Here is an 18,412-nt window from a genome sequence, read left to right as displayed (position 1 = left end):
AAGGGGGCAAACAACAGGACAGTACATGGAAGAACAGTACAATACAGTAAACAAATATCACTTCAACCAGGGGCAGGCTGGGCTGGGGGGCAAGGGGGCTTCTTCCCCTGGGCCAGTTCTATAGTGGGCTACCTTGGGCTGTTTCACTGGGTCATCTGCATTTTTTTTCTTTAAAATAGGCTGCTGAGTCGAGTCTTGCCCCCTGGGCTAAAATTTGCGAGCCCTCCCCTGTCTACATCTCTCAACACATTATAGGTAATGAGAACAAAAGGGAAGAGGGCCCTGCTCACTAGAGCTTACAATCTAAAGCGAAAGGGGCAGACAAATGGTTGACACATGGGGTGAACCAATGTAAGAGGATCTGAGGACAAGAAGCAAGAGAGGGAGATGTAGGATAAAGAAAGGGAAGGTACACTACATGGTGAGATGGTTAGGTGGAAGACAGGTAGGCATTTCTAAACGTGGGTTTTCAATGACCGTTTGAAGTTATACAGACTAGGGGATAGTCTAATAGAACGAGAGAGATCATTCCAGTGGTGGGGGGCAGAGTTAAGTATAGATCGAAGAGGAGTGAGATGGGAGTGGGGGAGGCCAATAAGGACGAGGTTGCAGTAGTTGAGAATGATTAGTAAGTGGATAAGAGTTTTGCTGGCATCCTGGGAGAGGAAGAGTCTTATACGGACGATGTTGCGGAGCTGAAAGCGACAGGATTGGTCAAGAGATTGAATGAGAGGTGCGAAGAAGAGGGAGGAGTTAAGTATAACACCTAAGAAGCGGAGTTGTTGAACAGAAGATATAGTGGTGTTGTCAACAGTGAGGTTGGGAGAGTAGGACACTCTTGATGGAGGGAAGACATGAGTTCAGTTTTGGCCATTTTAAGTTTGAGAAAGCATAAGGACATCAAGGAGGAGATGGCAGAGAGGCACAGTTAGTGTGTGTGTTGGGGGGTGGGGGGGGGGGGTTGTGTAATTTCTTTTTTTCATTGAAAGCATAAGTTGCACTTGTACAGCAGATGAAACATAATAAAAAAGTGAAAGCAATTGAGAATATCACAGTCCATCAACCAATAATGAATGGCGCATCCGGTAACGACAAACAATACACGACAGACAATAGAGAGAGATAGAAGGAGGGGTACAGGGGGTGAGAGGGAGAAAGCATGAATAAGGGGGGGAGGGGACTTCTTATGATGTTGTAGCTGCTTTCTGAGAAGAGCGCCATATGGAAATGTATTCAGTAGGCCTAAGTTAGTGGGTTTTACAATCTCTCCTGTTTCTATCAATAAACACTTTTTGGGCTTGATTCATCAAGGCACGCATACTGAACGCCATGTAAATCATCTCTGTGTACTCCCGAATTCAACAAGGTTCAGATCTGAAGATACATGCGCTGATAATTTTGGGTGCAGGTCTTCTCTGCTCTGCTACAGAAGACACTGCAGGATATGTCCAATACCTATGTGGAATATACATTCACAAAAGAGCGCTCAGAAAAAAACCAAAAACTATTCAATTATTGTCACTTGTTAATAATACAAGCATCAATGACAAAACAGTTAAACAAAGTTTTGTTTTGTTTTTTCGACCCACAAAATACATTTATTAGGATGTTATGAACATCTACTGAATTAACAATACATTTTGACAGATGATCCTGTTGCAAACACATGTTATAGCATGCATACTCAGGGCTTAGACTAGCCCTGAAGCTGGAGCAAGAAATATGGCATGAAAATAAGTAATTTTGAGATGGGTAGAGCTTGATTCTGACGTGGCTGCGTATGCTCGAGTTTGGCATGCCCCTACTGTACATTGACTACAGGCAAACACCCCTTACTGCCCCATTTCCTCCCAGAAATCATAGGCTTTAGTAAGTGTGCTTTGTGTGTGAAGATGCAGGGGGCGTTACTGCATTCTGTAATGTATGAGCTAGTTCTGGGCATGCGCAGAGTGATCTGACGTACGATACGCACAAGATCGGTAGATACATGGCATGATGATTTAGGACCTTCATGTCTTCTCTTAGTCAGCTTCCTTTGAAACTCACCGCTCACTCTTGCAATGATCACTATTGTCCTAACTCCAATTTTCATCACTGCAAACACCTCTCCTTATATTGTCCTTTTGTCTGCTCTCTGTTCCCACTCAATACTCTCCTGTACTTACATCTTCAGTCTCCTCATGTTCTCATGCCTTAGTGACCCATTTGTTTGTGTATATATACTAAAGGAAAAGGCCTGACCCATTCCTTTGATCACACATTTGTAAGCTATGCTTTGTTTTGGAATGCATAACACAAGTGGTGAGCTATGGGACCTGAAACTGGAAAATGAGGATTACGGTTCACTAGGCAAGGTAATGCATTGTACAGAGAAAGTGAGTATGGTCCTATGGACCTGGTGCTGACTAAAATTACCTGCACATTCGGCCAGCATCCTGAGACTTGTAGTTCTACATCAGATGGGGGAAAACATTGCCTACCTTGGATATTGGGAATAGACTACCTCCTTCTCCATTACTTATGTCTTGAAAGCCACGAATCCTTGTAATCACTAGAAACAGCCATTAGAGGCCAGGTTTACTAAAAGGTGTTAATCTTTGAGCCACCTTTTGTATCCTTGTTTAACGTCTCATTTATTTCAATTTGCCTGAAATGATAATATATATATCTCGTACCGCTCCTGCTGCAGGAGCGTACAAATGCTGCAAAATGGAAATTTCCAAATACAGCACAAGAAAAATGGCGAAGCAAATGTGAAACTCAGAAGATTGTATCGCCAGAACTTTGCACCTCTGAATCAGACTGTTTCGCTGAAAAAACGGATTCTGCACCCGCACAAACCATGTGGCAATGCAAGGGGTGCAAATGGAAATATCTTTTTTTGTTCTGTAAGCAGGAAAAATGCTAGCTGCATTTTGTATGTATCAAACAAATACCGGGCAGCTTTACTTTTACTGCAGTTTAGAGTTGAGCTAGGACCCTCCCCAGGGGAGGGGGGCAAGACTTCACTCAGCAGCCTATTTTAAAGCAAAAAAATGCAGGTGGCGAAGTGACTCAGCCCAATGTAGCCCAATATGGGACCGGCAGATGCCCCCCTGGCCCCCAGCCCAGCCTGCCCGTGACACTCTCCCTTCCAAATCTAAATCTGTTGGAACATTTTACACTTACCCCCTCTTGCAGCCTAACTTAGTTTTATCAAGGGGCAACATTGAACCATCTAAATTTAAATTATCTAACTATATTGCTTTTTAAGTTGCTAACTGTAAATGAGGCCCTATGGTGCCAACATTTTAAAATCATTTCCAGACACATTTTACAGCTGGGCACATGCATCTGAGCTCATCAGTCGTGCTACAATATTAATGGATCTTGGAGCATTACAACATCCATAATGTGTTATTTACTGAATTTGATTATAATACAATTGTGCAACATTTTAAATATTCCTCTTGAATACACAGAAACATAGAGCATAATAATAGATGGCAGGAAATTCACCTACCATGCAGAAAAAAAGAAAGTATTGTGCAATTGGTCAAAACTGACAAATAAGGACTTTCCAGAGACACATTGTTAAAACCTGGGACACTCCCTTGAAATTAGGGACAGTTAGCAGCTATGGAAATCTGTATAATCAGAACTGAGAACTGGCTGAACAGGCATATGAAGTGCACGCAAACTATTTGTCTCCACTTGCACCTGAACTGTATCATACAATGAGTTAAGCATTTAAAGCACAGGAATTTGTATAAGTTACAGGCAAGCAGTGATTATACGCCACACAAGGACCTGGGTAACACCATAGTTGCCGAATGAATGGTTGAGCTCCGGCCGATCGCGTCATTTTGGCCCCGGCTCCTCAAAGGAATCATTATTTTGTCGCGAGGCCAAAACCCATTCCCAGACCTCCCATCCTACCCACTAGGAAGTGGATAGGATGCGAGAGAATTGCCTGCTCTTCTAGGAGTTTGGGAGTCTCCCGGACATTCCGGGAGAGTTGGCAAGTATGCATTAAGGAAAGTGGCTGCAAACGGAACACTTTATGCATAATATGAGTGTGTACCTGTGTATATGTATTGTACAAAACCTGGTGCTAACGGAGACAGACTGCACATTTATTATTACCTGTTGAAATAACTGTTGTGAACTGTGATTTCCTTGCGAATGTTTAACATAACATTTCAGCATTCACATTTTGTATTAATATTTTTCTAAATGCAATATAAATGAGCAAACTGTCTACAGCCTTAGGCTACGTAGACACTGGGAATAAAATTCTTCCTTTTAGATACGTGTCCAGTACCAGTTAAGCACATGTAAGCAGACGTGAAAATAAAAATAATTTTACTAAATCAGACAAGTACATATTTTACATAGAAACAAATAAAAAAACAAAAACAAATAAAACGCATATTAAGCACATATAAAATGCAAACAGAATGTGGTTTATATGTGAGTTTATTTTTAACATTCAATAAAAAGAACCTAAATGTGCTTGTAATGTCCATTTTTTTGCACAGCGCTGGTGAATATGAAGCCAGATCTTACAGAGCTACTGAAAGCCAGTAATGAGTCTGTTGGCTCAATTCCACATACAATAAGTTAACTGACAGCTGGATGACTTGATGGTTCTTAAGATCAGTTTTGGTATAATGGTTCTTTGCATCTGCACTGAAGTTGCTCCATTGAGACAATAATCTGATAAATGCGCCCAGATGGCTCTTAAACCATTGCTGAGGCAGTGTCCCTTACTGCTAAGGTCACTATAATTGGTGTGTCTATACAGCTAAAACAACTTTCAAAGCACTGGTGACATTTTCCTCTGCTGCTTGAGATAAGTGCTTGGGTAATGTGAGTAACCATATTTCTATAGATCTAGAAAATATTAAGTGTCGCTATTTTGCTGTTATCTTACTTATTTCTTAGCAATTTGTTTTTTCGGGGAGCTGAGATATCCTAAGTGCCTTGTATTTCTCATACCACCGTAGCTAAGTCCCAGAAAATAAGAAGGTTTATCTTTTTATGCCCTTACTCTAGCAGGTAATTAATTTGTAGCTGTTGTGTCAATGTGCTCAATAGTAGTGTTGCTTAGTTAAATCTTCCAAAGACATTTTGTGTTGGTCCAATTACAGGCACATCGAAAAGCTGTTCAACGTGTGTAAATTTCCTTGCATAGAGGCAAGTGGACATTTTAGTTTAATTCTGATAAATAATATATCAGCAATCAGTGGGCTTATTATTTAGATATAATTGGCAATATGCATTCTCAACAGGCTACACAAAATAGAATTTATTACTTGAGTGTATATTTTCTTTAATAGCGTCAGTTGTAGATACATTGTTTGCTTTATTGCTTTACGTACTTTCTGTTTAAAACATCAACAGCCTTTCTGTTTTCCTTAGTATTAAATTATTTGTACATGTATTTAATGGGGGTTTCTATCTTGAGATGACTTTCATTTATTGCTGTGTTCATGCATCAACTAAATGCATTGCTTTCTTTTAAAAGCTTCTTGCCTTTGTTTTTTAGCTGTTTATTTATATCATCGGGCAATCTTGTTTATGTTTGTGGCCTTACATACTACCTGATAATAATAATAATAATAATAATAATAATAATAATAATATATATTTTGTGGTGTTTGCAGTGGGATGCCATCACAGAAATGGATGAATACAATCGGCCTATTCATACATACCAGGTATGTAACGTGATGGAGGCAAATCAAAACAACTGGCTCCGTACCAACTGGATCTCTCGGGACGCAGCACAAAAAGTGTTTGTTGAGATGAAGTTCACACTCAGGGACTGTAACAGCATTCCTTGGGTTGTGGGGACCTGCAAGGAGACATTTAACCTTCACTACATGGAATCTGAAGATGCTCATGCGGTAAAGTTCAAGCCAACGCAGTATAGTAAGATCGATACTATTGCCGCCGATGAGAGCTTCACACAGATGGATTTGGGTGATCGAATCCTGAAACTCAACACAGAGGTTCGAGAGGTAGGTCCCATTTCAAAGAAAGGGTTTTATCTCGCTTTTCAAGATATTGGAGCCTGTATCGCTTTAGTCTCGGTAAGAGTCTACTACAAAAAATGCCCATATATGGTGCGCAACCTGGCAATGTTCCCAGATACTATTCCAAGAGTTGATTCATCTTCACTTGTCGAAGTACGAGGGTCCTGCATTAAGTATGCGGAGGAAAGAGACACTCCTAAATTGTATTGCGGAGCTGATGGTGACTGGCTTGTACCACTTGGACGTTGTGTCTGCAGTATTGGCTATGAGGAAGTAGATGGAATCTGCCATGGTGAGTGATTGATATCTTCATAATCTTTATGTATTTATGGTTACTGACTATAAAAGTAGATTCTGTAGATATCATATGCTAGCTTTAAGTATTTTTGATCAATCTGTGCTTATTAGAGTACTTTTTATTAAAGCCGATGAGGCTGCATTAATGTTCTGTTTTTCCAATTTTTTTTCTAAATTGATATACAGTTAAAGGTTAAAGGACAACACCACCTTTAATGGAGATTTAGTTAATTATCTATGCTCCAAATGTTCCCGCAGTTACTAAGAGCGAAGAGCAGGCCCACACCACAGGTCTCAGCACTGGAGGACTACAGTCTGTCCATAGCTCTACAATAGAACTCTGTGGAGGATGTTTCATAGTGCTCTATTGAGAGCTATGGATGGCACTGCGGTATGCTAGATTTGTTTGCAGTACAGCGGCAGGAAAATCTAGCATGATTCCAAACCAAACGGCTCTTGGCTTTAGGTAAAGAGAGATCACAACGGTGGGACCCACCCCTGTTTGTTGTATGTGCAGGTCTTATTCATATGTCCATTAAACATTTTTTTATCTGGCTCTTTCCATTTGGCCCGGAGGATCGTGCAAGTTCTTGCACTCAGTATATGAATTGTTTGATGGGCAGCAGTTACCTGCATCCTCTGTATTTGTGTTCCACACCAGTAGGGAGTACTGACATAGAGGGATGTTACAGAGAGTGGAGAGACAGAGCTCTGCCCAGTCTCACTCAATATGGAACTGAGCTCTTGAGTGTAATCTGCCAGCCATTTGCTGGGTTCTCTCTATATCAAATTCATTTTTACTTTTCATACGTTTAGGTTTTTAAGATATCAGTAGCAAATATATTTCCAGGGTTACTTGTGAAAACTGTGTTTATATCTTTAAAGCAGATTCATTGTCCCATGCACGAATCTTGAAAATAATAGCTTAGTCAGTGCTTCTTTTTGATCTGGGTATCTTCATGTAATTTAGTACTAATTTACATGAAATAATGCATTATAACGATGCGTCATGTGTTGTGCAGGTTCAAGGACACAAGTGCAGAGCTTTTATGTTAAAGTGTTAGATTTAAATATACCTATTCTCAGTAAGGAATTCATATAGGGAGTCATCCAATCAAATGAAGGTATTGCACGTTTTGAAAGTACTGGATACTCCCAGCAGTTTTATGGATGTAAAGTGAATAGACAGCTGCAACTTTATATAATATAGCAGTCACACTAATGAATTAAGTACTTTCAGTAGGAGGAGTCTAGAAGCAATCAGCCAATCAGAAGCAGCTAGCTAGTGCCACCTATCATCATCAATATCATTGTGTATCATTGCACCAGTCTTCCTACACCCAGCAAGCCTCCTGAGAGGCCTATATGTGTATGCCTCCTAATCTCCGTGAACATGTCCTTACACTACTTGGCTTATGCTTGTCCACCACCTTCCTTCTCCTGTTCCACCATGAGTGACGGAATCTCTTTATTACATGTGTCACTTTTGTGCGTGTGAAGCATTTTGCTGCATTGCTAGGAGTGTACTTATAAATGCACTTCTCTGTCGAAGGCTTATATTTTAATGGGACCCATTGGACAGAGAAGGCATTTTGCAGGCACACTTGCTCAGGGGCACCGAGAGGGGGTAGAGCGGTTACAAAGTAACCATGTCCTGAGCTTCCATGGGAGCTATCAGTGGTAATCATGGTTTCAGTTCCATCTACACTGGGCATAGTTACTGAGCAAACTAATAGTCTCCTCACTCTAATCATAGGGTGTGTATCTTAGGGGAAGGGGGTTCCCCATGAGGTGGCCAAATCAGGCCCGAGTCTTGCTCCTGCACACCCCACCTGTAGTTAAACAGTACCCATGTACAATGCTCTGTGTAATGCATAAATAAATATCCTAAACAACAGACAGGTTGCCACCCACAGATCTTTAACCAGCCCGGTCTCTAGACAGCTTGTGGGGTGCTGGTTTTCTCTATCACAGAGGCCATGAACATTTGGTCCCATATTATAGTGAAAACCAGTCTGAGGGCTAGACAGCACAGGGCTGCTGCTTCTGTGAGAGGGACACCACAAAACACTGCATGCCAGCCCCTCATCCCATGGGCTACTAGCCTCCTGCTTAAAAGTACTGAGGTTCTATACCTCTCCCAGGGCTCTGGAGGACAATGTAATTAACAAGGTTAGGACCCATGGAGTGCCATCCCGGTGGTCTCAGTGTATGGGACATGAGTCCCTAAGACCTCTGCCCATTATACCAAAACCCATTCACTCTGTCCAACTGCTACCCCCTGTCTGTGCAAACTTCAGCTCCTCCACACAAGTGGGCATTTTGCTCTGCAAATATATTTAATTTGCCCAAAACGTGGGTAACAGTGAGCCCAGAGCTGTGTTTACACTGCAGAGCTGCACTTTTGCCGTTGCAAACAGACTCCACTGCCTTTATTTAATAATACTAAATACAGCTAAATATCACTTCCAATTTCATATAGCACTACTGTTTATGTTAGCAGGTGTGGCTTGCCTTTATGTATATATACCTCTACAGCTGCACTCTCTTTATATCTACTAGAAGACAGCTGGATAAATTTGGCAGTCCTCCTAACTCTTCCCTAAACGTCAAAGGGACGAAAAATAAAATAGTCTTTTTTCTTTGTACTCGATTTTGCCATGCACCGCAGCATACAAACGTGTCGCTCACTCAAAAGCGAAATGCGTTGCTGAGTAAGGATAAGTCACCATAAATGAAGGTTTAGTGATTTGCTGTAACATTAAATTATTTCCTCGCTGTAGTTTTGTAACTGGAAGGAAGTCTGCCAGTCCATGCTGTGAATCTAATTATTATTGCCAGGAATTTGTATGTTTATCGAAGCTTAAAGTCATGCTTTGTGTGTGACAAGAACATAGTCTGTGATTTTCTCCTAAATAGTCAGGGACTGTTCATGCTGAGGTTGAACTTCAGGCCACATAAACAGTCAGAATATTCTACTACTGGTTTTATTTTCTTATTGCCCAGAGCTGTATAACCTCTAAAGCTTCACTGTTCCCATCCAGCTGTTGAAAAAAAAAACTTGTAACACCAGGAGCATTATTAAACAAGCCACCTTGAATTCCAAATGATTATAATGCTGTCTTTTTTCCAAAATTGCCAACAAATGCAAAACACTGTCGGTTATGAGAGCAATAAATCTGAAAAAAATGTGCTGCATAGTTTTTCTCTCTCTCTTAGATTACAATGCTCATGCCAAGATTAAAGAGAAAAAAACTTGGCTATAGCCGGCACACCTCCTCTCCTATCGAGCATAATCGTGAGGTATTATACAACAGCCATCTGACTATTCTCTTTGACAGCATTTTCAAAGCCGCACATAGTCCTCTTATCACGCTCTTTTGTAATGTTTTCTCTGATAATTCTCTAAACTTGTCCAGAGTCAATCTCTAGCATCCTTGGTAATTATTACTTTGGAAACTGTGTGTTATGTGTTGCAGTGTAATTCAGATTACACATAGTCTGCCTTACAAAATGACCATGCAATGAAAGCAGACTGGCAGGGGACAGCAGACAGGGTGAGTATATTTGCAATTAAAATTCTTTGCATAGAATCATAATTGAATGTCTTGTAAGATTTTTAGGAGCAGGCGTAAACACACCAACAGTGTCCTGATTTAGCAGTGGTGAGTAGGTACTTTGTGCGGAAGTGCAAGGGTGTGTTTTCAAGGAAGAGGAGGGGGTCGGGTGAGTCCTAGCGCTTCAAAAATAATGTGACCGCTGTGATCGTCCATGTCCCCAAAGTGAGGTGGCCACATCCCTGTTTGCTGTGTCTCGCTTCCCAAACTTGGAATGTAGGGTGTTATGTTTATGCAACGCTCATAGAACTTTAAGGTCCACAACAGTTGGAGACCCACTAATGCCTACCCAGTGGTGGATCTATCAAGAGGCATCATGGAGCATCTGTCTCAGGTGGCATGTTTAGGAGGGCAGCAAAATTAAATGAGTTACATTTCTTGATGCATATATTTAGCATACCTATACTTACCTTGTTGGTAGTTCCAATAATGGTCATAAATTTCAATACTTGTCTTTGAAAATGAACACATCTCATACACAAATATTTATGGTAACTTGCATAAGGGATGAGGAGGTTGCCTTGTTAGTTACCACCACAGGCAGCAGTATGTCTAGACCTGCTCTTCTCCTCTGCTCTTACTGAAGCACGTAGAGACAAGCAATACACTTCCACAAGCTGGTCTGTCTCTTCTCTTGGACCAAGGCACATGATAGACTATGGCACCTGACCAATTGACACGTTGCAATGTGCGGTGTTTACAAGCAGCGTGTCTCAGCTGAGTTATTTCTAATGCATTTAAAAATGTACATCTTTTGCCTTGATTTTCAGCATTGAAAGCTTTATGAGACGTTCAACCACAAATCGTTCTTCCTTTTTATGACATAATTGGACCACTGGATGGCACCTCTTTCTTTCTTGTCTACCTTTATTACTATGAAATTTTAAGAACGTTTCCACTATTTGTTTCGTTCAGGATTTAGCTGTGAAATGAATAATGTTGTGCCAGCAAAATATGGCCTTGAGGGTTCCGTGTGGAATTTCTCCTATAGTTTTTGTTCCGCGTGACAAAACACCTTGTAATAAGTAACTAATAAAACTGGCAGTGTGCCTCTCCCGAATCCTCATCCAGCCCCAGTGTAAGACAGACTAAATTGGTTTTCACTATAGCTAGGAGACCACGAGTGTGAGGACTGTAGTGAAAATCAGCTCCAGACTGAACAGCACTGGACTATTGCCCCTATAAGGGCAGGCAGAAATTGTTTACCCCCCTCCCTGTAGCCCCAATCTGAATACTATTGGGGCTCTTCACAACCACCCTGGAGTGCATGAATTGATTGTTTTGTTTTTTTTAATAAATATTATTTATTTATGGCACAGTCTCAAACTATGGCAGTAGTAGCTACTGTGCGTGTACAGAAACATAGGGCTACTTATAATATTAAAACCAGTTTCTGCTTAAAGCCATCTAGAAAGTATAAGTCATTCACTTTTGCAGCACTAGCTTCCAGGCAGAGGCAGTGGGCTACCTTGGGTTGGGTCACTGGGCCACCTTCGGTTTTTTTTTCCTTTAAAAGGTTCCTAAAAGGCTGCTGAGTCAAGTATTGTCCCTCTCCCTGACTAAAAATTTTCCAGCCCTCCCCTGCTTCCAAGTGAGTGACGTCATCTCGGGCTGGACAGTCACATGTTTCTATAAGTATCTGGCAACTGGCAACTGCAAGCACAAATTATCAGATTATTGTGTCTAGTATTTCCAGTTCTTCGCATTTGTGTACCAGAACATGGCAGTGAACTTTGTCTCCTGTGTATCAGATCAAAGCTTTCTATCCTGACCACTGCTCGTTGTCAACTGGATGTGGATATAACAGCTGAAAAACAGCTGAAAATGTCTTGATTAAATAGTGGCCTTTAGCTGTGAATTCCTTGCTGCTTATTTGTTTCCTGAACTGACTTTGAACACTGACTACTGACACAGTACTAACTATTTGCAAGAATTTTGACCACTGACTTTGTGGTACTTAAGTGCTGGACTCGGCTGTGTCTTCTCTGTCTCAGCCATTAGCTGCAATCATAATTACTACTCATTTAATATTTCTAAATCAAACATCAGCCGCGAATGTTGACTACAACTCATTTAATATTTGTAAACCGGACATCAGCCGTGAATCTTGACTACAACTCGTTTAATATTTGTAAACCGGACATCAGCCATGGATCTTGACTACAACTCGTTTAATATTTGTAAACCGGACATCAGCCATGGATCTTGACTACAACTCGTTTAATATTTGTAAACCGGACATCAGCCATGGATCTTGACTACAACTCGTTTAATATTTGTAAACCGGACATCAGCCATGGATCTTGACTAGTACTTGTTTAATATTTGTAAACCGGACATCAACCGTGGATCTTGACTACTACTCATTTAATATTTGTAAACCGAACATCAGCCGTGAATCTTGACTACTACTCATTTAATATTTGTAAACCGAACATCAGCCGTGAATCTTGACTACTACTCATTTAATATTTCTAAATCAAACATCAGCCGCGAATCTTGACTACAACTCATTTAATATTTGTAAACCGGACATCAGCCGTGAATCTTGACTACAACTCGTTTAATATTTGTAAACCGGACATCAGCCATGGATCTTGACTACAACTCGTTTAATATTTGTAAACCGGACATCAGCCATGGATCTTGACTAGTACTTGTTTAATATTTGTAAAGCGGACATCAACCGTGGATCTTGACTACTACTCATTTAATATTTGTAAACCGAACATCAGCCGTGAATCTTGACTACTATTCATTTAATATTTGTAAACCGAACATCAGCCGTGAATCTTGACTACTACTCATTTAATATTTGTAAACCGGACATCAGCCGTGAATCTTGACTACTACTCGTTTAATATTTGTAAACCGGACATCAACCGTGGATCTTGACTACTACTCATTTAATATTTGTAAACCGAACATCAGTCGTGAATCTTGACTACTACTCGTTTAATATTTGTAAACCGGACATCAGCCATGGATCTTGACTACTACTCATTTAATATTTGTAAACCGAACATCAGCCATGGATCTTGACTACTACTCATTTAATATTTGTAAACCGGACATCAGCCGTGAATCTTGACTACTACTCGTTTAATATTTGTAAACCGAACATCAGCCATGGATCTTGACTACTACTCATTTAATATTTGTAAACCGGACATCAGCCGTGAATCTTGACTACTACTCGTTTAATATTTGTAAACCGAACATCAGCCGTGAATCTTGACTACTACTCATTTAATATTTGTAAACCGGGCATCAGCCGTGGATCTTGACTACAACTCGTTTAATATTTGTAAACCGGACATCAGCCATGGATCTTGACTACTACTCATTTAATATTTGTAAACCGAACATCAGCCATGGATCTTGACTATTACTCATTTAATATTTGTAAACCGGACATCAGCCGTGGATCTTGACTACTACTCATTTAATATTTGTAAACCGGACATCAGCCGTGAATCTTGACTACTACTCGTTTAATATTTGTAAACCGAACATCAGCCGTGGATCTTGACTACTACTCATTTAATATTTGTAAACCAGGCATCAGCCATGGATCTTGACTACTACTCATTTAATATTTGTAAACCGGACATCAGCCGTGAATCTTGACAGCTACTCGTTTTAATATTTTTAAACCGAACATCAGCCATGGATCTTGACTACTACTCATTTAATATTTGTAAACCGGACATCAGCCGTGAATCTTGACTACTACTCGTTTAATATTTGTAAACCGAACATCAGCCGTGAATCTTGACTACTACTCATTTAATATTTGTAAACCGGGCATTAGCCGGTGATCTTGACTACAACTCGTTTAATATTTGTAAACCGGACATCAGCCGTGGATCTTGACTACTACTCATTTAATATTTGTAAACCGGACATCAGCCGTGAATCTTGACTCTTACTCATTTAATATTTGTAAACCGGACATCAGCCGTGGATCTTGACTACTACTCATTTAATATTTGTAAACCGGACATCAGCCATGGATCTTGACTACTACTCATTTAATATTTGTAAACCGAACATCAGCCGTGAATCTTGACTACTATTCATTTAATATTTGTAAACCGAACATCAGCCGTGAATCTTGACTACTACTCATTTAATATTTGTAAACCGGACATCAGCCGTGAATCTTGACTATTACTCATTTAATATTTGTAAACCGGACATCAGCCGTGGATCTTGACTACATCATGTTTCATATTTGAAAACCGGATGTCAGATGTGATTCTGGACTGCTGCACATTTAATATTTCTTAACTGGACTAGATTTCTCACAGCTTATTCCTCCTTCTTATATTGGAGTTGGTAATTTTGTTTTGCCCTGCCTGCTGCTACATTATTATTTGATCCATTGGATCTGGATGTTAATCTCCTTCATGTTGCTATATTATGTGCATAACATTGCTCAATAGGCTGCAACAGTGCCCACTATGCATTGTTGGAAATCCTGTACTACTAGTACCAGCACGATCTTCGTTCCTGTTGACCGTTGGACTGTAGAATTGCTCCCTGAGTACATCTCTGCTTTTATTATTTGTTATATTGAATCACAACCACAGGTGGACACATCTATTTTTTTTTGCCCTATGTAGCAATGGTTCACCAGCCAGCGCTGGTCAGTGCTGAAATTTGTTACATACACTGTTGAATGATTATATCGTTGGAACTTTGCTGCCACCAAATTTGATTCACATGCAATTTCACAGCAATTTTGTTCACCTCAACACGTGGGTGTATATAAATGTATATTAGATGACAAGCTCAGGTAGAGCATTATATGCATATAGCTTGCTCCTTACTTCTTAAAATTTTTATTAAATCCACCCATAGACTTATTTGTACCAGAGGAAATGTATTTGCACTGAAGGAAACTTGATACATTTTACTTTTGGGATAAATCAATGTTCGCCATTGCAACAGGTTACAAGCAAACACAGAAATAAAATGTTTCTCTATTAGTTTAATTGGGAAAAGTTTACAGTTTGGTCAATATTTTCTTTTATAAACACGAGAGGGGTGATGCTTTATTTTAGGTCTGAAGTGTCGGAATACACAGCAGTTTCCATGTAAGAGGAGAGACAATAAAGGTATTGGATTTTGGCACAACATCCAGTTTGGCATTGCCATTGCTACAGCCTTCGGGCATTTTCATCTCATTAAGCCGTTGCAGAAGACTTCATTGACTAAAGGAAGAATCCTTCTTTTCTTCCTGCTCTAATTATGAATTTTGTAATGAATCAGAATGCTTGATAGCTTGCATCATCTAACTTCTTTGTTCCAACGAAAGCTCTGCACGTACATGATTTCTCACAGGACCCGTCCAAATTTTAATATTGTGAATCATGGAATTGTAGAGGAAGATGAAAAATATTTAAAAACAGCCAGGAGGGCTGAAATGTCTGCAAATAAAATTATGAAACAAAAATTGGAGACCCTTACTTTCTGCACACTCAACGTGGAGAGATGGAGCTTAATTTCTTTTAGACGGAGGCATTATCTTTTTTGAAGAAGATTTAATGGTTTTATTTGATTCCCTCTAATAGCGCATTCATGGTCTGTAATGTAAATGTATCTTTCCATCATTTACAGCTACACGAACGCTCAATTGTCACCCTAGTAACGTTACACTGTTAAAGGCTGAAAATTATCTCTCATTCTTATTCAGTCTTACAAGCTCCTACATTTGACAAAAGCACATTAGTATCTAAATGGCATTACAATGCCTTTGAGTGCTACATATTATTATTATTGGTGTGTCTAAATCTAGGTTATTTTTTAGCTTTGGTAGATGCGTGGTTCTTTTTAACTTGTAGCGAAGTGCAACTTTCTAACATGGAGAAAGGAAAGTATAGTATACTTTGTGGTTATGAGAATGTTTTTATTTTAATTCTTGAAAACCAGATGATGGACAGTAGTTCAGTCATAATTTGTATTATTTATATTATTATTTTTTTACTATAGTTCTAGTTATAGTGATGCTATCCTTGTTATGCATTTCTGTAAAGGTTTTCCATCTAAAATGCTAATTTTGCTTATTCCATCCCCTTTGTAAACGTGAGAAGATAGAAGCATAAGAACTCAAAGGTCATGTAGAGTCCAGATGCATGACAGTAGAATGTCCATCTTGAATGCTGATGAGAAAGAACAAAAGAAGATAGAAGCATAGGAATTCTAAGCTCTTGTAGAGTCCAGATGCATGACAGTAGAATGTCCAGCTTGAATGCTGATGAGAATGTACAAAAGAAGATAGAAGCATAGGAATTCTAAGCTCTTGTAGAGTCCAGATGCATGACAGTAGAATGTCCAGCTTGAATGCTGATGAGAATGTACAAAAGAAGATAAAAGCATAGGAATTCTAAGGTCTTGTAGAGTCCAGATGCATGACAGTAGAATGTCCAGCTTGAATGCTGATGAGAAAGAACAAAACACGCAGTGCACTCTATTGTTTTTAAAATAGTAATGACATTTATTGCTCTTACATAAAAACAGGATGTGGACAAACTTAAAAAGTAAAAAGGTCACAGAGAGAGATATAGATTGTCACAGTCTCAACCAGGGCCGGACTGGGAGTAAAAATCAGCCCTGGCATTTAAAGTACACAGGCCCATCTGTGGGCGTGGCCACATTGTGTTGTGGGTGTGGCCAACATGGGGCATTGATACATACATTTTAATAAAACATTACATTTATCACGCCCTCCCAGCCACATCACGCCATCCACAGCCCACTGTACTTATCTATGCTTCTGGTGCTGCCGACATTCATTAGGGTGGGAACTTCCTGTAGAGTGAGCAGGGAAGCTCTTTGTCTCACCAGATTACCAATCTTGTGATACTTAGAGCTCCTCGGCTTGCTCTGCAGGCTGTGTCCTGTCCCTAACCAGAGGTGGATAAGGGTCAGGGGGCCCTATTATGTAACATGGTTATCATTTTAGACAAATACACAGGCAATACTGTGTGCACTACTGTTAGATGCACACAGCACTGCCTTCACAAACAGTACGTGGTGAAGCGGGACATACCTCTCAACTGTCCTTGCAGTCGGACCAAATCCTGACTAAGTGAGACACTCGCCCAAATTCAAGACTGCCCCACCAGATTCAGGACAGTTGGCAGATTGTCCTGCTCTCTCCTACCTGTCTTGGTCACTTTCACCACTTGTAGCAGCTGGTTTCTTTAGCTCGTTCTCTCTTGTCTTGATCCTGGAATATTGGATGCCCTATTTTGAAAATAAATGGGGTACATGAGATTTAGATAACTCCAACCAGCCCCGGTGTTAAAACAATAGCACTCACGTTTTATAATTAGGCCTCTCTCCAGTCCCAACAATAATAATATTCACATTTAATAAGTAAACATATGTCCCTCCAACCAGCCCCAACATTAAATTAACAATATAACCATTTACGCAAAACATATTTCGCTCTCTCCAAACAGTCCCGGCAATAAATTAAATAGCATTAAAGTTTAATAAATATAGCTATTTTCCACAACCATCTACAGCAATAAATAACTCATATTCACATTAAATAAATACATCTCCACCCCAAATTGGCCCCATATTCAATTGATAACCCTAAACCACACCAGTGTGAAATTAAAGGTTCCTTCACCTTACCTTAAAAAATTAGCCCCCACCATTAAATAGCCTACCTCCCACACTATATTAAGATCCCCTCTTCCCTCACATATTATAATAAAATACTGCGCCCACATGCACACAATATGAACATGGCCCCACACACAATAAATATATATATATATATATATATATATATATATATATACATATATATGGCTCCACACACACACACACACACACACACACACACACACACACACACACACACACACACACAAAATAATGGCTCCACACACAATTGCTAGCCAGACACACAGCCCCCCCCATAAGACACAGCCTCTCCAGAGACAGAGACACAGCCCCCCCCAGTCAGTGAACCACAGCCCCCCCAGTCAGTAAAACACAGCCACAGCCCCCCCAGTCAGTAAAACACAGTCACCCCCCAGTCAGTAAAACACAGCCACAGCCCCCCCAGTCAGTAAAACACAGTCACCCCCCAGTCAGTAAAACACAGCCACAGCCACCCCCCAGTCAGTAAAACACAGCCACAGCCCCCCCAGTCAGTACAATACAGCCACAGCCCCCCCAGTCAGTAAAATACAGCCACAGCCCCCCCAGTCAGTAAAACACAGCCACAGCCCCCTCAGTCAGTAAAATACAGCCACTGCCCCCCCAGTCAGTAAAATACAGCCACAGCCCCCCCAGTCAGTAAAATACAGCCACTGCCCCCCAAGTAAGTTAAATACAGCCACAGCCCCCCAGTCAGTAAAATACAGCCACTGCCCCCCAGTAAGTAAAATACAGCCACTGCCCCCCCAGTAAGTAAAATACAACCACTGCCCCCCCAGTAAGTAAAATACA

At 40.3% G+C, this 18,412-nt stretch overlaps 1 protein-coding gene across 4 annotated transcripts in view; it reads left to right on the top strand.

The window, feature by feature from the left end:
• LOC142139435 (ephrin type-A receptor 6) overlaps positions 1-18,412 on the top strand; it is a 630,331-nt gene that overhangs the window by 120,091 nt on the left and 491,828 nt on the right. For all 4 annotated transcript variants that reach the window (XM_075197036.1, XM_075197034.1, XM_075197035.1 and 1 more), the window contains exon 3: positions 5,649-6,312. In XM_075197036.1, coding sequence (XP_075053137.1) covers positions 5,649-6,312 — 664 coding nt within the window. The remainder of the gene's footprint in view (positions 1-5,648; positions 6,313-18,412) is intronic.

This window comes from Mixophyes fleayi, chromosome 2, assembly GCF_038048845.1.
Source record: "Mixophyes fleayi isolate aMixFle1 chromosome 2, aMixFle1.hap1, whole genome shotgun sequence".
NCBI classification, from domain to species: domain Eukaryota; kingdom Metazoa; phylum Chordata; class Amphibia; order Anura; family Limnodynastidae; genus Mixophyes; species Mixophyes fleayi.
Note: the sequence above shows the minus strand (reverse complement) of the source record. Positions and strands in the feature narration are given on the sequence as shown.